Source organism: Dromiciops gliroides, chromosome 1, assembly GCF_019393635.1.
Source record: "Dromiciops gliroides isolate mDroGli1 chromosome 1, mDroGli1.pri, whole genome shotgun sequence".
Classification (NCBI taxonomy): domain Eukaryota; kingdom Metazoa; phylum Chordata; class Mammalia; order Microbiotheria; family Microbiotheriidae; genus Dromiciops; species Dromiciops gliroides.
In genome coordinates this window covers 143,871,496-143,890,472 of record NC_057861.1, presented here as the reverse complement: position 1 = coordinate 143,890,472, position 18,977 = coordinate 143,871,496, and the positions used below count along the sequence as shown (strand labels likewise).

The 18,977-nt window shown below is 41.0% G+C and overlaps 1 protein-coding gene across 3 annotated transcripts in view; it reads left to right on the top strand.

The window, feature by feature from the left end:
• MATN2 (matrilin 2) overlaps positions 1–18,977 on the top strand; it is a 203,565-nt gene that overhangs the window by 81,208 nt on the left and 103,380 nt on the right. For all 3 annotated transcript variants that reach the window (XM_043975565.1, XM_043975564.1, XM_043975563.1), the window contains exon 4: positions 14,111–14,233. In XM_043975565.1, the coding sequence (XP_043831500.1) occupies positions 14,111–14,233 (123 nt within the window). The remainder of the gene's footprint in view (positions 1–14,110; positions 14,234–18,977) is intronic.

Genomic DNA, 18,977 nt, shown 5'->3' with positions numbered 1-18,977 from the left:
TGGTCTAACTATCCATCCAGAAAAAACAGTATGGGTGAAAATTGCCTATCGTCTTGACCAATAATAATAAATAATAAATAAATAAAATATATATGCAGCTACATTGTGCACTGGATAAAGCACCGGGCCTAAAATCAGGAAGGTCCAAGTTCAAATGTGACCTCGGACACTTATCAATTGCGTGACCCTGGGCAGGTCATTTAACCCTATTTGTTTCAGTTCCTCATCTGTAAAATGGGGACATATTGGAGAAGGAAATGGCAAACTACTCCATTATCTTTACCAAGAAAAACCCATGAGCAACTCCATGGGGTCACAAAGAGTTGGACACAACTAAATGAGTGATTAGTGAACAACAACTGGTGTATATACACACACACACACACACACACACACACCAAGTATATAACAAGTATTTATTAAGCACATTGCCAGGCCTGTGCTAGAGCAAATATATATATATATATACACATACATACACATACATACACATATATATACATACACACATACATATATATATATAGTATATACACATACAGATAGATAGATAAATATACACATATGAGCAGATTCAAGAGAATGTGAGGAAGGATCCCAGAACACTGGGAGGGCCCCCTGTGCTGAATTTCTAGAAGGACACGGAAAGAGTTCCCAGCATGGGCAGGCCTGGATTTCAGTACTTAATATTACTTTATTATACATAATCATGGAACCTCCAAGTCTTAGAGATGGGAGGAGCTTCAGGGGCTGTCTTTTAGCCCAAACTCTACCTAAATAAGACTCTTCGCTACTCTAGCCCCACAAATAATTTGTCATCCAGAGTTTTCTTGAAGATTTCTAGTGAGGGAGAACTCACTACCTCCTGAAGAAATCCAGTCCATTTGGGGACAGACAGTTGTCAAAGCTACAAAGTTCCCTACAGCAAGCCAAAATCGGCTTTTCTGTGACTCCCACCCATTGTCCTTGCTTCTGTCCCTTACATAACCCTTCCTGGTGTCATGGATCCCTTGGGAAGTCTGGGGAAGCCTATGGAATCCTTGGAGTAATGTCTTTAAATTCATAAAATAAGGAATGACAAAGGAAATACAGTTATCAAAATATTTTTTTTTAAAGTCCATAGGCCCTGAGTTAAGGACCTTGCTCTAAGACTAAGCAAAACAAAGTCTAAATCTTCAAATATTCAAAGACTACTGCTCCATCTATCCCTTTGAGGCACATGGGGAGTAAGTTGCTAACACATGAGAAAACTCGGGCAAAGATGGATCAGGTAACTTGCCCAAAGTCACACAGTTAGCCAATGGGCAAAAGCAATATTTAATTTTCCTTTGCTTTCTCCAAATGTGTATGTTTTTAAATGGAAAGCTTGTTTTTCTTCTTTGAATAAAATCTTTTCAGTCATCAAGGATTTTTTTTCTCCCATTCAACTTCCCCTCACTCACTGGGGAAAAAAGGAAGGAAGAAAAAGGGAAAGGAAGGAGAGGTGAGAAGGAAGGAAGGAAGAAGATAGGGAAAGAGATAGAAAGGAAGAGAAGGTAGGGAAGAAAAGGAAGAAGGGAAGGAAAGAAAGAAGGGAGGGAGGGAAAGAGGAAAGGACACAGAAAGTAAAGACAAGCAGGAGGGAAGGGAGAAAGGAAAATCAAGAGGGAAGGAAGGGAGGGAGGGAGGAAGGGAGAGAAAGGAGAGAGGGAGGGAGAACTAATATAAACACAATCAAGAAAAACAAATTGCCTTTTGACTGATTGTGTGATATGTGAAGTTCTGTGATTTCATCAGTGTGAGCTGCTAGTGGAGGAGCTAAACCAGACAGTCTGGCACCTGGGGCAAATTCAATTGAGTAAAAGGTGATGAGAGAGCAAAGTGCCTAAGCTATGATCACATATGTGTGATTGAGAGAGTACCAAGACAGGAATCATGGGAGTTCAAGAGATTAAAGACCTTGGAGGCCAGGATGTTTGAAAGGGATGAGAAACTGAGGTGAAGTCTGGAAGCTGCCTATTAAACTCATTGAAGAGAAGAGATAGTGGCCCAGAGGTCCTCACATGAGAACAAGAAAGATCTGGACGGGATGGACTAAACTTTAAAGAGAAGATTTGAACGTGGCAGTGGGGTGCAATGATTATCCCCCCTCCCTATGATTTTTCAAGAGGAATTGATAGGAACTAGGCAGAGGAGGAAAAGGCAAACTGGTGGAGGTTGACAGAGGGGGTGATACTGAAACAGAAGAGGAGAATAGCTCCAACAAAAGAATTTTTCCTCACCTCCCTTATCTCATACCTTGATTTCTCAATGAGCAAAGGAGTAATGAAAAAGAGCAACAGTCAATCAAACGATGCATCAACAAGTATTTATTAAGCACGTTGCCAGGCCCATGCTAGATCCTGGGGTTACAGATACAAAGAGTGAAACAATCCTTAGCTGTAGTGAGTTTACATTCTAATGGGGGGAAAAACAAAGTGCATATGAAATACATATGCAACATAAATATGAAGTGAATTAATGCAAATATATACTAAGTAGTTAAATGCTGGGTGGCTTGGGAAGGAGCACACTAGCATACACACTGTTTCATCAAGGAAACGTACCGTTTCTTGAGGAAACAAAGCGGGGAACTGTAACGATTGGAATAACGCCACCTGCTGGAGACTTACTGTAGAAGAGTTCTGCCCATGAAGCGAAGGTCTTTGAGGGCAAGACCAGGAGTCTTTTCTTTGGAAAAGGAAGTGACGCGGGCTAGTGGGAGGAAGAAGGAAGAGACTAGGACTCTGGCTCTTTTTCCTCCGGACTCTGGTGGAGAGCGGAGCTAGAAATGTGCTCTCCCTTTAATAGATAGGAATCTAGGCCTTTCTCTCTCTCTTTACCAAATTCTTATTCTCCTTAATAAATGCTTAAAAGTCTAACTCTTGCTAAAGCTTATAATTTATTGGTGACCACTCATTAGATATTTTAGACAGACTAGCTAGAATTTTAGCCCTTAACAACACCATTGCTGTGTTCTTGGCCGAGAGCTTGTCCTCCTCTGGGGTGCATAGCTAGAGATCCTTTGCCTTCAAGATCCATTGCCCATCTAACCTGCCTTTGTGGTAGAGCATTAGAGAAAGGAAAGTGTAAGGCTGGGGCTGTAGAACAGCATCATCCCTATAAATGAAACTGGTCAACATGTAGTCTGTGGGCAAAGTCCTGGATTTGGAATCAAGACCTACTCCTGTATCCCAGTTCTGCACTTACTGCCTGCATGGCCATGGGTGAGCTGTTTCATTTCTCTCTCCCTCGGCTCCATCATCATTAGGCACTAAAGTGGTGCAGTGAATAGATTGTTGGACTTGGAGTCAGGAAGACCCGAATTCAAATTTAGCCTCAGACACTTCCTAGCCAGTCACTTAACCACTTCTACCTCCCTTTACCCATCTGTGAAATAAGAATAATAATAGCACCTTCCTCCTAGGGCTGTTGTGAAGATCAAATGAGATAACATCGTATACCTTACAACTCTGCATAAATGCTAGCTATGTGACAGCTCTGTATAAATGACCTCTAGAATGAGAGGGGTTATACTAAGTGACCAAACCTCTGAGCCTCTGAGCTCGGTTACAGTAGTTGATGACGGTATCCCAAAATCTGAATCAAGGTCTTGGGAGTTGTGGTGGCCTGCTACCAAGAACTGTAAACCAACCGCAATGGGGACCGTTCCAAAGAAGGGATTGGAAGGCATGTGGCCCTAAAGAAGACAGCAAAAGGAAAATTCCTAAGGTCATGTTCTCAGGCCGCTTCTGTGGCTGCAAGACAAAGTTGGAGGCTGTGCGTTTTTGTGAATTAAGGCTTTGTCTACGGTACCGTGCAACAACCAGTCGGATCTACCAAATAATAGCTGGTTGGGGGGGGGAAACCAAAACATTCCAGCTAAGTGGTTGACTCATTTGACCCACAGTGTGTCAGTCAGTCTGGTCTTCTCAGTGAGCCACAATCTGGAAGAGTATAGATTCTATCCAAGACCCTTTAAAGTCTACTCAGCAACAAACTTGACTTTGGTATTTCTCAGATTTGGGACTGCTTCACAGAGCTATAACCAGGGTATGAAAATTAATTAAGAAAGGCAGCTTCTAAATGGGGCTGCTTCCTCATCCCCCCCCCCACACACACACATACACAAAACTTATTCCTGCAGCTATATCCAAGGTGAGCTCTAACTCATCCTAACACATCCTGTCTTCCTGGCAGGGTTCTTTATGTACTTACTGGGCCTCTTCCCTTCCCCTAGAGTGTTTTTGGTGGCATTGGCCCTAGTTTTGTTTTTGGTGGAGATTTTTTGGCTGGGCAATGAGGGTTAAGTGACTTGCCCAGGGTCACACACTATGTTTCTTTTGGTTTGTTTTGGGTTTTTGTGGGGCAATGGGGGTTAAGTGACTTGCCTAGGGTCATACAGCTAGTAAGTGTTAAGTGTCTGAGGCTGGATTTGAACTCAGGCACTCCTGAATCCAGGGCCAGTGTTTTATCCACTGTGCCACCTAGCTGCATTCCCCCACACTATGTTTCTTAATGAAGCACAGGGGGCTTCGTGAGAAAGCAATGGGTTTTGGAACACCCAAAAGCCCCTAGTAGAATTTTCTCTATACTTGGGACCGGAATAAGGTGACCACACATTAAATTTTACTCATCACACTAGTAAGTGCCTAGTGTCTGAGGCCAGATTTTAACTCAGGTCCTCCTGAATGCAGGGCCAGTGCTTTATCCACTGTGCCACCTAGCTGCCCCTGACTGGCCCTAATTTTACTAGTTATGCCATGTTTCTGGTTCTACAGACACAATCTGGTGGAACAGAATTCATTTCAAATCAATAAGCATTATTGAACACTTACTATATTCCAGGCAGTGCACTAGGATTAGGGAATACAGAGATGAAAACAGTAAATATAAAACATATAAAATACATACAAAGTAAATATTTTTAAATTTTCAGGGTAAAGGGAGGGGGGACTAGGAAAGACTTTAAGTAGGCATCTCAAGAGAAGGGAAGTGAGAAGAAAGAGTGTACTGGATGTCCTATGCAAAGTCATGGAGGTGGGACATAGAATTTCATACAGCAGGTGGCCCAGTTTGGCATGAACATAGAGTAGATTGAATTCTTCTCTAGCCAACATTTTGTGGTTCAGTCATTTCAATCGTGTCCGACCCTTTGTGACCCCATTTGGGGTTTTCTTGGTACAGATTCTGGAGTGGTTTCCATTTTCTTCTTCAGCTCATTTTACAGATGAGGAAACTTGAGGTAAACAGGGTTAAGTGACTTGCCCAGGGTCACATTATAAGTGGCTAAGGCTGGATTTGAACCCAGGAAGATGAGTCTTCCTGATTCCAGGCCTGGCACTCTATCCACTATGCCGCTTAGCTGCCCCCTAACCAACATATGTGTTCCCACCGAAAATACCGCAATATGCAAAATTGAGCAATAAAAACCACAGGGTTTGTGGGGAAAGTGGGTTAAAGGCATAATACCTAACATCTTCATCAGAGACACATTAAAAAATGATAGGAACCTAAATAGAAATTGTATGTAGCACAACTGTATACATATTAAATGGTTAAGAAATACATGAATACTACACTAAATAGTGACCCCTGATGGCCTTCATCCTGGTCTACATGAGGAAGTTGGGCAGACCAAAATTGCAGGCAACCAGCCAGAAGCCAAGGCCAAAGGAGATAGGGGTAGAGGTAGGGATGGGAGGAGGAACAGGGTGGGGCAGACCAGTTTCTAATATACCAGCAGATAGATGATAAACACAGCACTTCACTTTACAAAAGACCTGCCTTGGGAAGGTTGAAGCTTGTGAGTTATTGTGAAGCAGCAAAATTTTCTGCACTCTTGCTGTTTCTCATGGAGGAAACTGCATAGAAGGAAACCTGAAATTTGCATTTTGCTCAAAATACTTCCTAATGTTAATCACATTGGGGGAAAAAACATGTTATGAAAACATGTATTATAGCAGAACTGCCTGTATTTGAAAGTGAGTATTATGAAATGTCTGGAAAGGTAGACTAAAGCCAATTGGTGAAGGGCATTAAATGTAAAAAACAAGAAGTTTTATTCTTTTTTTTTTTTAGTGAGGCAATTGGGGTTAAGTGACTTGCCCAGGGTCACACAGCTAGTAAGTGTCAAGTGTCTGAGGCCGGATTTGAACTCAGGTACTCCTGACTCCAGGGCCAGTGCTCTATCCACTGCACCACCTAGCCACCCCTAAGAGTTTTTATTCTATTCTCCAGGCTACATAGAGAACCAATGAAGCTTTTTTAGCAGGGAGAGTGATATGGTCAGACCCATGCTTTAGAAATATCGATTTGGCAACAATGGAATAGAAATAAGATACTAAAGGCAGGGAAATTAAAAGACTTCCACACTAGACTTGAGTAGGTAAGTCATGTTTCTGCCCTTGGTCTTTCTAGAGACTTAGTGCCCCCTTTGGAATAGATGCCAAAGTAAAATTCCTGTTTGACTTTATTTACCTATTGAGCCTTAGTATTAATAATAATAGCTAGCATTTTCATAGTGTTAAGGTTTGCCAAATTTCTACAAATATCATCTCCTTTTATCCACACAACACCCTAGGAAGCAGGTGCTATAATTAACCTCATTTTACAGATGAGAAAACTTAGGCAGACCCAAGTTAAGTGACTTGCTCAGGGTCACGCAGCTGGGAGGCGTCCAACACTGGATTTGACCTCTGGCCTTCCTGACTTTAGCTCCAATGCTCTGTCCACCAGCAGCCTTGTTACTGAGCCTGTTGAAAGACCATATTCCTTAGACTCTTTTATTCCCCAAAGGCCTAGTCAGCCACTTAAGCCACATTCTTTCTCTTCTTTCTCCATCTGGCAATTTCTCTTTAATGTCCCACTAGACCTAGTGCATTACAAGGTGGTGATGATAATTGGGCTGCCTAAAGCCCATAATGATTTATCATGTATCTGCCATCACTGTGTTCAGGTCAGGCAATTACCTTTTCTTTCCTGGAAGGTCTATCTCTCGCTGGACCCGACTGTCCCAGAGCATATTCCCTTGTTGTTAGAAAGAATTGTATTGGGGCAGCTAGGTGGCGCAGTGGATAGAGCACTAGCCCTGGAGTCAGGAGTACCTGAGTTCAAATCCGGCCTCAGACACTTAACACTTACTAGCTGTGTGACCCTGGGCAAGTCACTTAACCCCAATTGCCTCACTAAAAAAAAAAAAAGAAGAAGAAGAATTGTATTAACTCTACCAGGTAGGAAACCTCAAACTTTTCTATTTTGCAGGCCAGTTTACAGGCAAAGTCCACAAGGAGGACCATTTGGAAGAGGGCAGAGATCCTCCTTGATCCCAGGGGTTAGAAGATTAAATAATGGACTAAAATTTCAAATTGCCACATTTAGGAGGTTTGGTACAGGGGAAACTTTGTCACGGAGCTGTGGAATGGACTGCCTGGGAAGGAAGTGGACTTCCCTTCACTCTAGGCCTCTAAGCAAAGTCTGGGTGGTCACTTAGAGCGTATGTTGTAGTAGGGGTCCTATTGAGGTCTGAGTTGTACTTGCTATCTGCTGAGGTCCCTTCCAACTCAGAAATCCAGTGGTTCTGTGACCACTGGTGCTAGGACATTAGCAACAAATAATTATTTTGATCAGAAAGAAAAACATGAATCATTAATGTTACAATGGAGTTGGCCATAGGTCACCCAGAGAGCCCTCACAGGTCACCTCTTGTGAAGTGCTATGCTAGGCAGCTAGGAGGCATGGTGGATAGAATACTGGAGTTAGAGTCAGAAAGAGCTGAGTTCAAATCCTGATTGAGACGGTTTACCAGCTGTATGACCGGACAAGTCTCAAGTTTAGTTTCCTCATCTGTAAAACGGAGATAATAACAGCACCTACCTCCCAAAGTTGTGGCTAGGATCTAGTGTGATAATATTTGTAAAGTGCTTCACTAATCTTAAGGAGCTGTATAAATGCTAGCAAGTGTTATTGCCAACCTGCTGTTTCTGAAATCAGGCTTTCAGTATCTATTCTATGACCCTGGTGACCTGTAAGTATTAATTCAATGTTCCAGAAAGGCCTGATATCTTTTAGGGGCATCAAATGTCATTAAGAATTTCCTTGGGTGGGGGGAAGCTAGGTGGTACAGTGGATAGAGCACTGGTCCTGGAGTCAGGAGTACCTGAGTTCAAATCCAGCCTCAGACACTTAACACTTACTAGCTGCGTGACCCTGGGCAAGTCACTTAACCCCAATTGCCTCACTAAAAAAAAAAAAAAAAAGAATTTCCTTGGGGAAATCACTAAAACAAAGAACAAAATAAAAATCTTACTAAGTCATGAAAAGCTGAAATTATACCCATATAACAAAAACATCTCCCTGGGCCCAGTTCCCATTTGTCCAGACCCAGATGAAAGCAGACTAGGCAAGTCCCCTCCTTCTCTCTTCCAACCTTTTAGTTTTTCACTCCTCTAAAGCACTCATCAGGTATTACTGTGTATTAAAGCTATCCCAGGCCTCATCCTCCTATGCCTCATTAAGTATAGGGACCTTGTCTTACCAACACTTGATCCCTTCTCCCCCTGTGGTCTTCACACAGTAGGCCTTAATTAAGGTTCATCAAAGAGAATGAAATGTTGAAGGAAGCACATTTGTTGTGTGTCTTTGGTGACAATGAAACCTAAATAAGCCAACATTAGACGGGATGGATCTCATCGGAGAACTTCCACTGTGGAAATTCTCTCTCCTAATCCATCAGAAACTTAGAGTCTTGGAGACTTGCTGGGGCACTGAGATGGTAAGAGACTTGTGTGTGCTTACACAACTGGTACGTGTGAGATGCAGGTCTTAAACCCAGGTCTTCCTGACTCTAAGGCCATCCCTCTGTCCACTTTCCCCTGTGCATCTCTGGTAATTGGCCATAGATGGAGCTTTTTCTGGAAAGATTTCTCGTTCTTATTAGTTCATTCAACCATCCAAGTCTTTGGGTTTCTTCTTTTAGACAAGGGTTACTTAGACAATATCCTTGAGTATGTTTGTTGTTTGATATTCAGTCATTTCAGTTGTGACTGACTTTTCATGACCCCATTTGGGGTTTTCTTGGCAAAAATACTGCTTGTTCCATTTTCTTCTCCAATTCATTTTACAGATGAGGAAACTGAGACAATCAGAGGTTAAGTGACTTGCCCAGGGTAACACAGCTAGGAAGTATCTGAAGCTAGATTTGAACTCGGGCCTTCTTGACTCCAGGCCTAGTGTTCTATTTATGGAGCCTCCAGCTGCCTTCATTCCTTGAGTATACTCAAGTAAAATCCATTTCTTTAGGACCAAAGCATGTCCTAAACTCGGGATTAATTGGACTGCTCCCAGGCCTTGGAAGAGTCTATTTTGTTTTAATATCATAAAAATCTCTCTCTGCAGAGGCTCATCTTTTTTGTTTATGAGAACACTTCCATAATTCCAACTCTGTTTATACCAAGGCTTGTTAAATTTTAAGTGTGTTCAAGTTTCATTGTGTTAGCAAGGAAATTGTAAATTAAATACCAGAAAAGATGAGATTTTTAATGAGATCCAGGCATGTTTAATGTAAGAATCAATGTGCCTGAATGTTTACATACTTCAATTCAGAATTTTTTTTTAATAATGGGGATATATTACAGATTTGAAAGTGTTCAAGCACAACATGTTTTCTGTTGTTTTTCCCTTAAAACAATAAAATATACTCAGGACATTTTATGCATCAAGCTGGCATACAGTAGAGGACAGTTACCCTCTAATGTCTTAGAGCCCCCAGGTGACTCAAAGGTTTTAAATTGCTGGTCTGTATTGGTAAAGGGAATTCCCTTACGTGGGAGTCTCTTGTTGTTATGGGGCTTACCGGGTAGAAGAGGGAAGATGTGTACCTCAAGTCACCTATTCCAGTGACTCAACTCAACTAACATTTATTAAGCACCGATTGAGTGCAAAGCAAGCTCATGCTTACTTATTCTCTATGTAACTTTGGATAAGACACTTAATGTCCTTGGACCTATTTCACTATCTATAAAAATGAGGGAGTTGGACTAGAATGCCTCTGAGAACCTCTTCAGCTCTCAGTGAATAATCCCAAGACACAAAGTGGCCTGGATTGGATTTGGCCACATCTGTACGGTGTTAGCAATGAGGAAATGAGCATAAAGAGCTGGGTAGAAATGCTGATCTATGCTTTGGGAAAACGGCTTCACAACGTAATTTAAGAGCAATGAAAGAGCCCTCGGATATTCCCTGACAAACTGCAGCCGTGCTAATTAGGATGCAAGACCAAAGGATGGGCAGATATGGGTAAATGAACAGAAGATACAGATAGGGCGTACTGGACTTGTAGTCAGAAAAAGACCTGGGTTCAAATACCGTCTCTGGCACTTATTAATAATGTGACCATCAATTTATTCGACTAGAAGCAAGTGGTTTATCTTCTCTGTGCCTCAGTTCCCTTATCTAGAAAAAGGAGATCATTCTGTTATTGTTCTTTTGGTCATTTTTCAGTTGTCAGACTCTTTGTGACCCCATTTAAAGTTTTCCTGGCAAAAATATTGGAGTGATGTGTCATTTCCTTCTCCAGCTCATTTTACAGATGAGGAAACTGAAGCAAATGAGGTTGTGACTTGCCCAGGGTCACACAGCTAGTAAGTATCTGAGTCTGGGTTTGAATTCTGGAAGATGAGTCTTTTGACACCAGGTCCAGCTGTCTCTCCAATGTACCACCTAGCTGCCCCTAGGTCAGTCTCTTTTTCTTTTTCTTTTTTTTTTTTTTAAGGGGCAATGAGGGCCAAGTGACTTGCCCAGGGTCACACAGCTGGTAAGTGTCAAGTGCCTGAGGCTAGATTTGAACTCTGGTTCTCCTGAATCCAGGGCCAGTGCTTCATCCACTGTGCTGCCTAGTTGCCCCCTTCAGTCTTTTTTTTTTTTTTTAAGTAAGGCAATTGGGGTTAAGTGATTTGTCCAGGGTCACACAGCTAGTAAGTGATAAGTGTCTGAGGCCAGATTTGAACTCAGGTACTCCTGACTCCAGGGCCAGTGCTCTATCCACTGTGCCACCTAGCTGCCCCGCCACCATCAGTCTTAACCTTTAAAAATTTTCCTTAATAAATATTGTAATTTTCATAGGCATATACCCCAAATCAGCTAAACTTGCACATATCTTCATACCAACTCTCCCATAAAATGGACTCAGATTTTTCCTTGTTCTTATAATTATATATTAACCCATCAATACAAAATCAATGTTATCTCACTAGTGTAGTGATCATCAGCATATAATCTTAATTGAGGGTGCATTCTGGGAAAGTGGTGAAGTAGGTCAGGTATTTCCAGGTTATAAATTTCCAGCATAGAATCATAAATATCATTAAATTAGTTGTTAGTTCATGTTATCCAACACAGAATGATAGACCAGGCTGCATGACAAATAGAAATGCCATAGAAGGTCTGGGGTGATGACTGTATTGGAGACAGCCTATGATCAGAAAAGATCACAGAGTAAGGGGAAGAGATGATAGATGGACCACATGATTAAACAGATTGGATCCACTGGGACTAGAAACAGAAGGTCAGAAGGTTGAAAGTTAATGAGATGAGCCAAGAGTTTGGCTCTTTGCTCAAAAATGGAAAGGGTGGGTATATGATCATTGATTCTGTTTTGCACCTCATGAAGAATGATGATGATGATAGCTGGGAATACAGCCAGATTTCTTTATTTTAAAAAATTTTACAGTTCACACCCTATTGCACATTTCACCCTCAGATAACAGCAACAACAACAATAACTAGCATTTATATAGTGCTTTATGGCTGGCAAAGCTCTTTTAAAATATCTCATTTGATCTTCATTCACAACAACCCTGGAAGGTAGGTGCTATTATTCCCATTTTACAGATGCAGCCGATAGAGGTTAAGTGACTTGCCCAGGGTCACACAGCTAGTAAGTGTCTGAGGTTGGATTTGAATTCAGGTCTTCTTGACTCCATTTCCAGAACTCTACCCACTGCACCACCTAGTAGCCTTAATATTATGTATGATAAAGATATGCCACAAAAATTCATTAAGCAGCTGTTGTGTGAAGTGATACAAAGATGAAGAAATGAGATGGTCTCTGCCCTCAAAGGAATTTATAATCTTGTGGAGGAGAAAAGAGGGAGAGGAAATAGGCTATTATGTTAATAAAACTGACACAAGATAGAGTGCAATAGCAACAAAGGACCAATCTTGACAAAGTATTCTAGAAACATTGGAAAAGGGAAAGAATGCTTTTAGATAGGGGAGTAACCCAGAAGGCTTCCTGGAGGAGGTGATATCTGAACTGAGCCTTGAAGGAAGAAAAGGATTTCAACAAGAAGACATGAAAGGAAGAATACAATTACAGATCAAGACTAAGGAACAACTAATCATCTAGTCTGGCTAAAATATAGAATGAATGAAGGCAAGTATTATGAGATAAGGCAGCAAAGGGAGGCTGTAGCCATCATATAGAAAGCATTAAATACTTGAAAGGCAATTTTGTAGTATAGTGGAAAGAGCATTTAACTCTTTTCTCACTGTTTCTTAGGAAAGGAGGAGGAAGAGGAGGAGGAGGAGGAGAAGGAAGAGGAATTTCCTTGGCTTCCTTCGAGATTGAATTCAAATCCTACCTTTTGAAGGTCTTTTCCAGTTCTCCCAAATGATAGCACCTTCTCCTCTGAGCTTACCTTCTAGTCACTCTGTATATATCTGGTATGCTTCTAGTTATTTACATGTTGTCTCCCTGATTAGAATGTAAGCTCCTTGCTCTTTACGTGGTAGCAAGGAATTGGAAGTTGAGGGGGTGCCCATCAATTGGGGAATGGCTGGACAAGTCGTGGTATATGAATACAATGGAATACTATTGTGCTGTAAGAAATGATGAGCAGGAGGAGTTCAGAGAAACCTGGAGGGTCTTGCGTGAGCTGATGATGAGTGAGATAAGCAGAACCAGAAGAACATTGTACACAGTATCATCAACATTGAGTGTTGACCTACTGTGATGGACTTATTCTTCTCACCAATGCAATGGTACAGAAGAGTTCCAGGGAACTCATGATAGAAGAGGATCTCCAAATCCAAGAAAAAAAAAAAGAACTGTGGAGTATAGATGCTGAATGAACCATACTATTTCTTTTGGTTTTGGTGCTGTTGGTTTTTTTTTCTATTTTGAGGTTTTTCATCATTGCTCTGATTTTTTCTCTTATAACAGGACTAATGCAGAAATAGGATTAATGTTATTATGTGTATATATATATGTATATAGATATATAGATATAACCTATATCAGATTAACCTGCTGTCTAGGGGAGGGAGGAGGGAGGGAAGGGAGGGAGAAAAATCTGAAATTGTAAAGCTTGTATAAACAAAAGTTGAGAACTATCTTTACATGTAACGGAAAAAATAAAATACCTTATATGTAAAATTAAGAAAAAAAAAAGAATGTAAGCTCCTTGAGGACAGGGACTGTTTTCACTGTTCTTTTATCCTCTGTGCTTAGCACAGTGCCTGGTACATATTAGGTGCTTAATAATTGCTTATTGACTTAATTGACAATTTACTCAACCATAAGCAATTTGCTTAACCTCTCAAACAATGGGCAAGTGGCTTGACTTTTCTATGTCCTAGTTTCTTCATCTATAAAATGAGGATAATAATACGGCAATACCTACCTTACTGTTGTGATCCAATAAGGCAACGTATATAAAGTGCTTATCTCAGGCTGGGTCCATTGTCTTTTATCTCATGACAATAGGGAACCATTGAAAGAGTTTGAAGGGGGCAGCTAGGTGGTGCAGTGTATAAAGCACTGGCCCCTGGATTCAGGAGGACCAGAGTTCAAATCTGACCTCAGACACTTGACACTTACTAGCTGTGTGACCCTGGGCAAGTCACTTAACCCTCATTGCCCTGGAAAAAAAAAAGTTTGAGGAAGAGAATCACAAGGTCAGATCTATACATTTGGAAAATTATTTTTCTTCTGTAAAGGTAGATTGAGGAGGGGAGAAATTTGTTGAATTGAAATTAATTGAATCAATTAAGGTATCCATTTTTACAATATCTATTGTCTTTTCTCTTTCAGTGGCCCACATGTGCAATATTATGGAGCATAATTGTGCCCACTTCTGTATCAACACACCTGGCTCATATATTTGCAGATGCAAACAAGGATATATTCTGAACACAGATCAGAGAACTTGTAGAAGTAAGTATCTTAGTTTTTGTTTTCTAATTTGGCTATACTTTTTCTTTCTACCCATATCTCTCCTGTTCTTTCTCTTAACTATTGTCTTTCTCTTCCTCCTTGTTCTTTTTTTCTTCTTTCACTTTTCTTCTTTTTCCCTCTCTCCAAATAGGTCTGCACTATTTGAGTTTTCTCTAAGATTTAATTCCTAACTTTCAAAAAGAGCTTCCTTCCCCCGACAGGGCAGCTAGGTGGTGCAGTAGATAGAGAGCTGGGCCTAGAGACAGGAAGACTCATCTTCCTGAGTTCAAATCCAGATTCAGACACTTACTAGCTATGTGACTCTAGACAAGTGACTTAAACTATAAAATGAGCTGGAAAAAGGGGCAGCTAGGTGGCGCAGTGGATAGAGCACTGGCCTGGAGTCAGGAGTACCTGAGTTCAAATCTGGCCTCAGACACTTAACACTTACTGGCTGTGTGACCCTGGGCAAGTCACTTAACCCCAGTTGCCTCACTAAAAAAAAAAAAAAAAAAAGAGCTGGAAAAGGAAATGGCAAACTCCTGTATTTTTGCCAAGAAAGCCACACACGGGGTCATGAAGAGTCAGACATGACTGAAATGACTGAAAAATCCCAATGACACCTAGTAATATGTATGCTGGGTAAACAGTAAGTGCTTAATATATGTTTAATTGATTCAAATGCTTTATTTATGTTAAACTTACCATGTCTTTCACTTTGGGCAAGTTGTTTAATCGCACTGGGCTTCACTTTCCTTCTTTATAAAATGAGGATCTTGGGGCAGCTAGGTGGTGCAGTGGATAAAGCAACAGCCCTGGATTCAAGAAGACCTGAGTTCAAATCTGACCTCAGAAAACTTGATACTTACTATCTGTGTGACTCTGGGCAAGTCACTTAATCCTCACTGCCCCGCAAAAAATAAAATAAAATAAAATGTAAAATGAGGATCTTGAACAAGATGCCCCTTTCAGACTGATGACAACGATGACAATGACAACTACTGTTCAATTCAATGAATATTTATTAAGCACTTATTATGTATCAGACACTGTGCTAAATGCTGGGGATACAAAAAGAGGTAAAAGACAGTCCCTGTTCTCAAGGAGCTTATACTACTATGAGCTAGCTAGCCAGCATTTATAAAGTGCTTTAAGATTTGCAAAGTGCTTTTATTGTCTCATCCTCACAACAACTCTGAAAAGTAGGTCCCATTATTTTTCCCATTTTATAGGTGAGCAAACTGAGGCTAAGAGAGGTTATGTCCAGAGTCATACAGCTGATAAGTGCCCAAGGCTGGATTTGAACTCATCTTCCTGACTCCAAGTCCAGTGTTCTATCCATGGCATCACCTCATTGCCTATGTGTATTTCCTTTGTACAAGTCTTACTCTTTTGCTTATTAGTTTGTTGAAGACCATTCAAACTTATTCCCTCAGTAATTATTCCCTGAAGGGTTATTTACTTGTTTTTTCTCTTCTCACTTTTGATAAGAAAATTAACCTCAAACACAACTTTGGCTGGGCTTACTCTTTTAGGGCCTCTTTTAGAGGTATGCAGGGACCAAGGTGCTTTGGTGAGGAAGACTTTAAGGTCTATACAATTAAAAAGCAAATAAATATAAAATATTCATAGGGTCTTTGTGCTCCTTTCAAGGCAGACACCAAAGGATAGGCAAATAGGTTGATGTTTAAGCCAGCATGAGGTAATCTGCCTTTGAGAGGACAATGGCACACTTGCATATTAGCAATATGTCTTCTCATTTTTCAGAAATACTATGTTAAGGGCAGCTAGATGGCGCAGTGACCCTGAGCAAGTCACTTAACCCCAGTTGCCTCACTAAAAAAAAAACAAAACAAACAGAAATACTATGTTAGCAACAAACTCTGAAAACTGAGAGTAGATAGATAGATAGAGATAGAGGTAGAGGTAGAGATATAAATATGCATGCATAAGTTCCATAAAGTTCACTGTTCTAATTGAATAAAATTTAAAACAAAGATAATCTGATACATATTTAATGATGTGTATAATTATTATTGTGTAATGCACTAATTGGGCACAAATAAGGTACAGTATGGATGTAGCCCATAAATGACTCTGACTTTTTTGGGGGAGGGGGCAGGGCAATGAGGGTTAAGTGATTTGCCCAGGGTCACTCAGCTAGTAAGTGTCAAGTGTCTGATGCCACATTTGAACTCAGGTCCTCCTGAATCCAGGGTCAGCGCTCTATCCACTACGCCACCTAGCTACCCTATGACTCTAACTTTTAAGCTAAATTTTTAGTTTTCATATTCTTATTTTGTTAGTCCTCTGGCATCTATAATCAATGCCAGTGTCAATAGTTTCCCACGTATCAGGTAACATTTAATCATTGCTGTTATTTTCAAAGCTGTAACGAGGGTAGAACCATCAAGGTCTTTCCTCTAGGGCAGATAATTTTAAAGGGTGCTTATGTTGTTGTTATCGAGTCATTTCAATTGTGTCTGACTCTTTGTGACCCTAATTTTGGGGTTTTCTTGGCAAAGATACTGGAGTGGTTTGCCATTTTCTTCTACGGCTCATTTTATAGATGAGAAAACTGAGGCAAATAGAGTTAAGTGACTTGCCCAGGGTCACATGGCTGGTAAGTGTTTTGAACTCAGTAAGTAGTAAGATTTGAACTCAGGAAGATAAGTCTTCCTGACTCCAGGCCTAGCACTCCATCCACTATACCATCTAGCTTCCTCCTCTAAGGGTGCTTATAGCATTGTCCAAAGGTGGGCTACCTCATTCCCTCCAGGTCCTTCTTGTGTGTACCACTTGTAGCCTCAATCTAGGGCAAATTCTGCCTCAAACTGCTTGGGACTGGGAAGTATGGAGGGCTTGAAGATGGCAGAATAGAAAAAAGCAGTACAGCCCAAACTTCCCAGCAAAGTACTCCCAACAATGATCTAAGAATGATGGACCAGGAATGATTGGGAAATTGAAGGAGAAACTATAGTGAGTCATTTTTCTAACCCTAGGTCACAAATTCAAACCACAGGCAAGTAACCAGGACAGGAACTGTGAAACAAGGGTAGGCTAGGACCACAGACTAACTAGGCCAGGAGCACAGAGAGACCCTGAGTCGATCACAGACTCAATACTGCATCCAAGTCAATAGCAGAGCCACCCACACACATACACACCAAATGGGTGCCTGTAGCTCCAAGGTAGACCAGCCTAGAGTAGATCACAGATTCCTCTGGGCAGGCGCACAGACTCAGACTTTTTAGTTAGGCCAGCAGCTTTTGACACCCAGAGCTGATCATGGCTTGAGTGAAAGTCCCATAGCAAACTTGAGAGGTCCCCCAGAGGGGCCAGGGCTAAACCTAGCACTCCAAGCTAGGCAAATGACACTGCCCTCCTCCCTCTAGACCATCAACTCAGGACTTAAAGAACAGATCTAGAATCCAGAGCCCCCAGACCAGGATTGCCCAGAACAGATCATGGACCCCACCCAGTACAGCAGCTATACAAGGGAGGGTCTCACAAAGGAGCCAGGATCACAGATTGAGCCCCCAGGAGTGCCAGTGAGGCCAGCTATATCCGGTTGCCCAGAGTAGATCACTGGAAGAACAGAAAAAGAAAAAGATCCATTATGAGGCGAGGTATGCCAAAGATGTAGACCCAGAAGGGGAAAAATAACTCTACAACACCTACAAGGGAAGCCTCAAAACCAAACAAAAACCCCACATCTTCGCCATTAGATTTATTGGAATTCCTTGAAGAAATAAGTAAAAGAGTTTAAAAATAAATTAAAATGAAATGAGAGTGATAGAAATAAGAATTAGAAAAGAAATGAGAGCTATGGAGGAGAGATTTGTAAAGAGAATTTTCAGCTTGACATAAGAGGTACAAAACCTTACCTAAGTAACAAATTCCTTTAAAATTAGAATGGACCAAACAGAGATTAGTGACTCAGCGATGCTACAAGAAATTTGAAAACAAAGTCAAGAGATTTTTTTTTAAATAGAAGAGAACATAAGGTATCTCTTATCAAAATCTACTAACTTGGAAAGTAGATCAAGGAAAGATAATAAAAGTATCACTGAACTACCTGTAATCCATGACCAAAAAAATAGCCTGGATATCATATCTCAAGAAATCATGAAAGAAAACTGCCTATATCTCAGCACCAGGGAGCAAAGTGAAAAAAAAAGCACCCACCAGTCACCTCCTGAAAGAAACCTCAAAATGAACTAAATTAATGTTCTCCTTCAAAGTGGTCTCCCAAGAGCTAATTTTAATCATTTAGAACCCTGTTTTGGATTTGTCTTCAAAGCTATTTATTGAGCCCCATATGAATAGAGAAGGGAGACATCCCGCTGATTCACTTCTAAAGACTAGGGCTGGAAACACAAATGTTCCTTTCATTGTTTGGGGGTTTTTTGTTTTGTTTTGTTTGGGGTTTGGGGTTTTTGGGGGTGTTTTGGGTTTTTTTGCATATAGAGCATTCAGCATTGACATTGGATAAGGAAAGATGAAAAAACTAGGATTTTTTTCCCCCCTCAGTGTCTTGGAGTCCAAAAGACCCGGGTTCTGATCCCATCTCAGACCTTTCTAGCTGTTGTGATATTGACATGTCAGTTAAGCACTCTGTGCCTCCGTTCACTCATCTGTAAAATGAGGTTGGACTTAATGGTCTTTAAAGTCCCTTCTGGCTCTAAATCTTTGATCCTGAGATTCTTCCAAAATGGGCTCATTTCTGCAAGATGTGATGCTG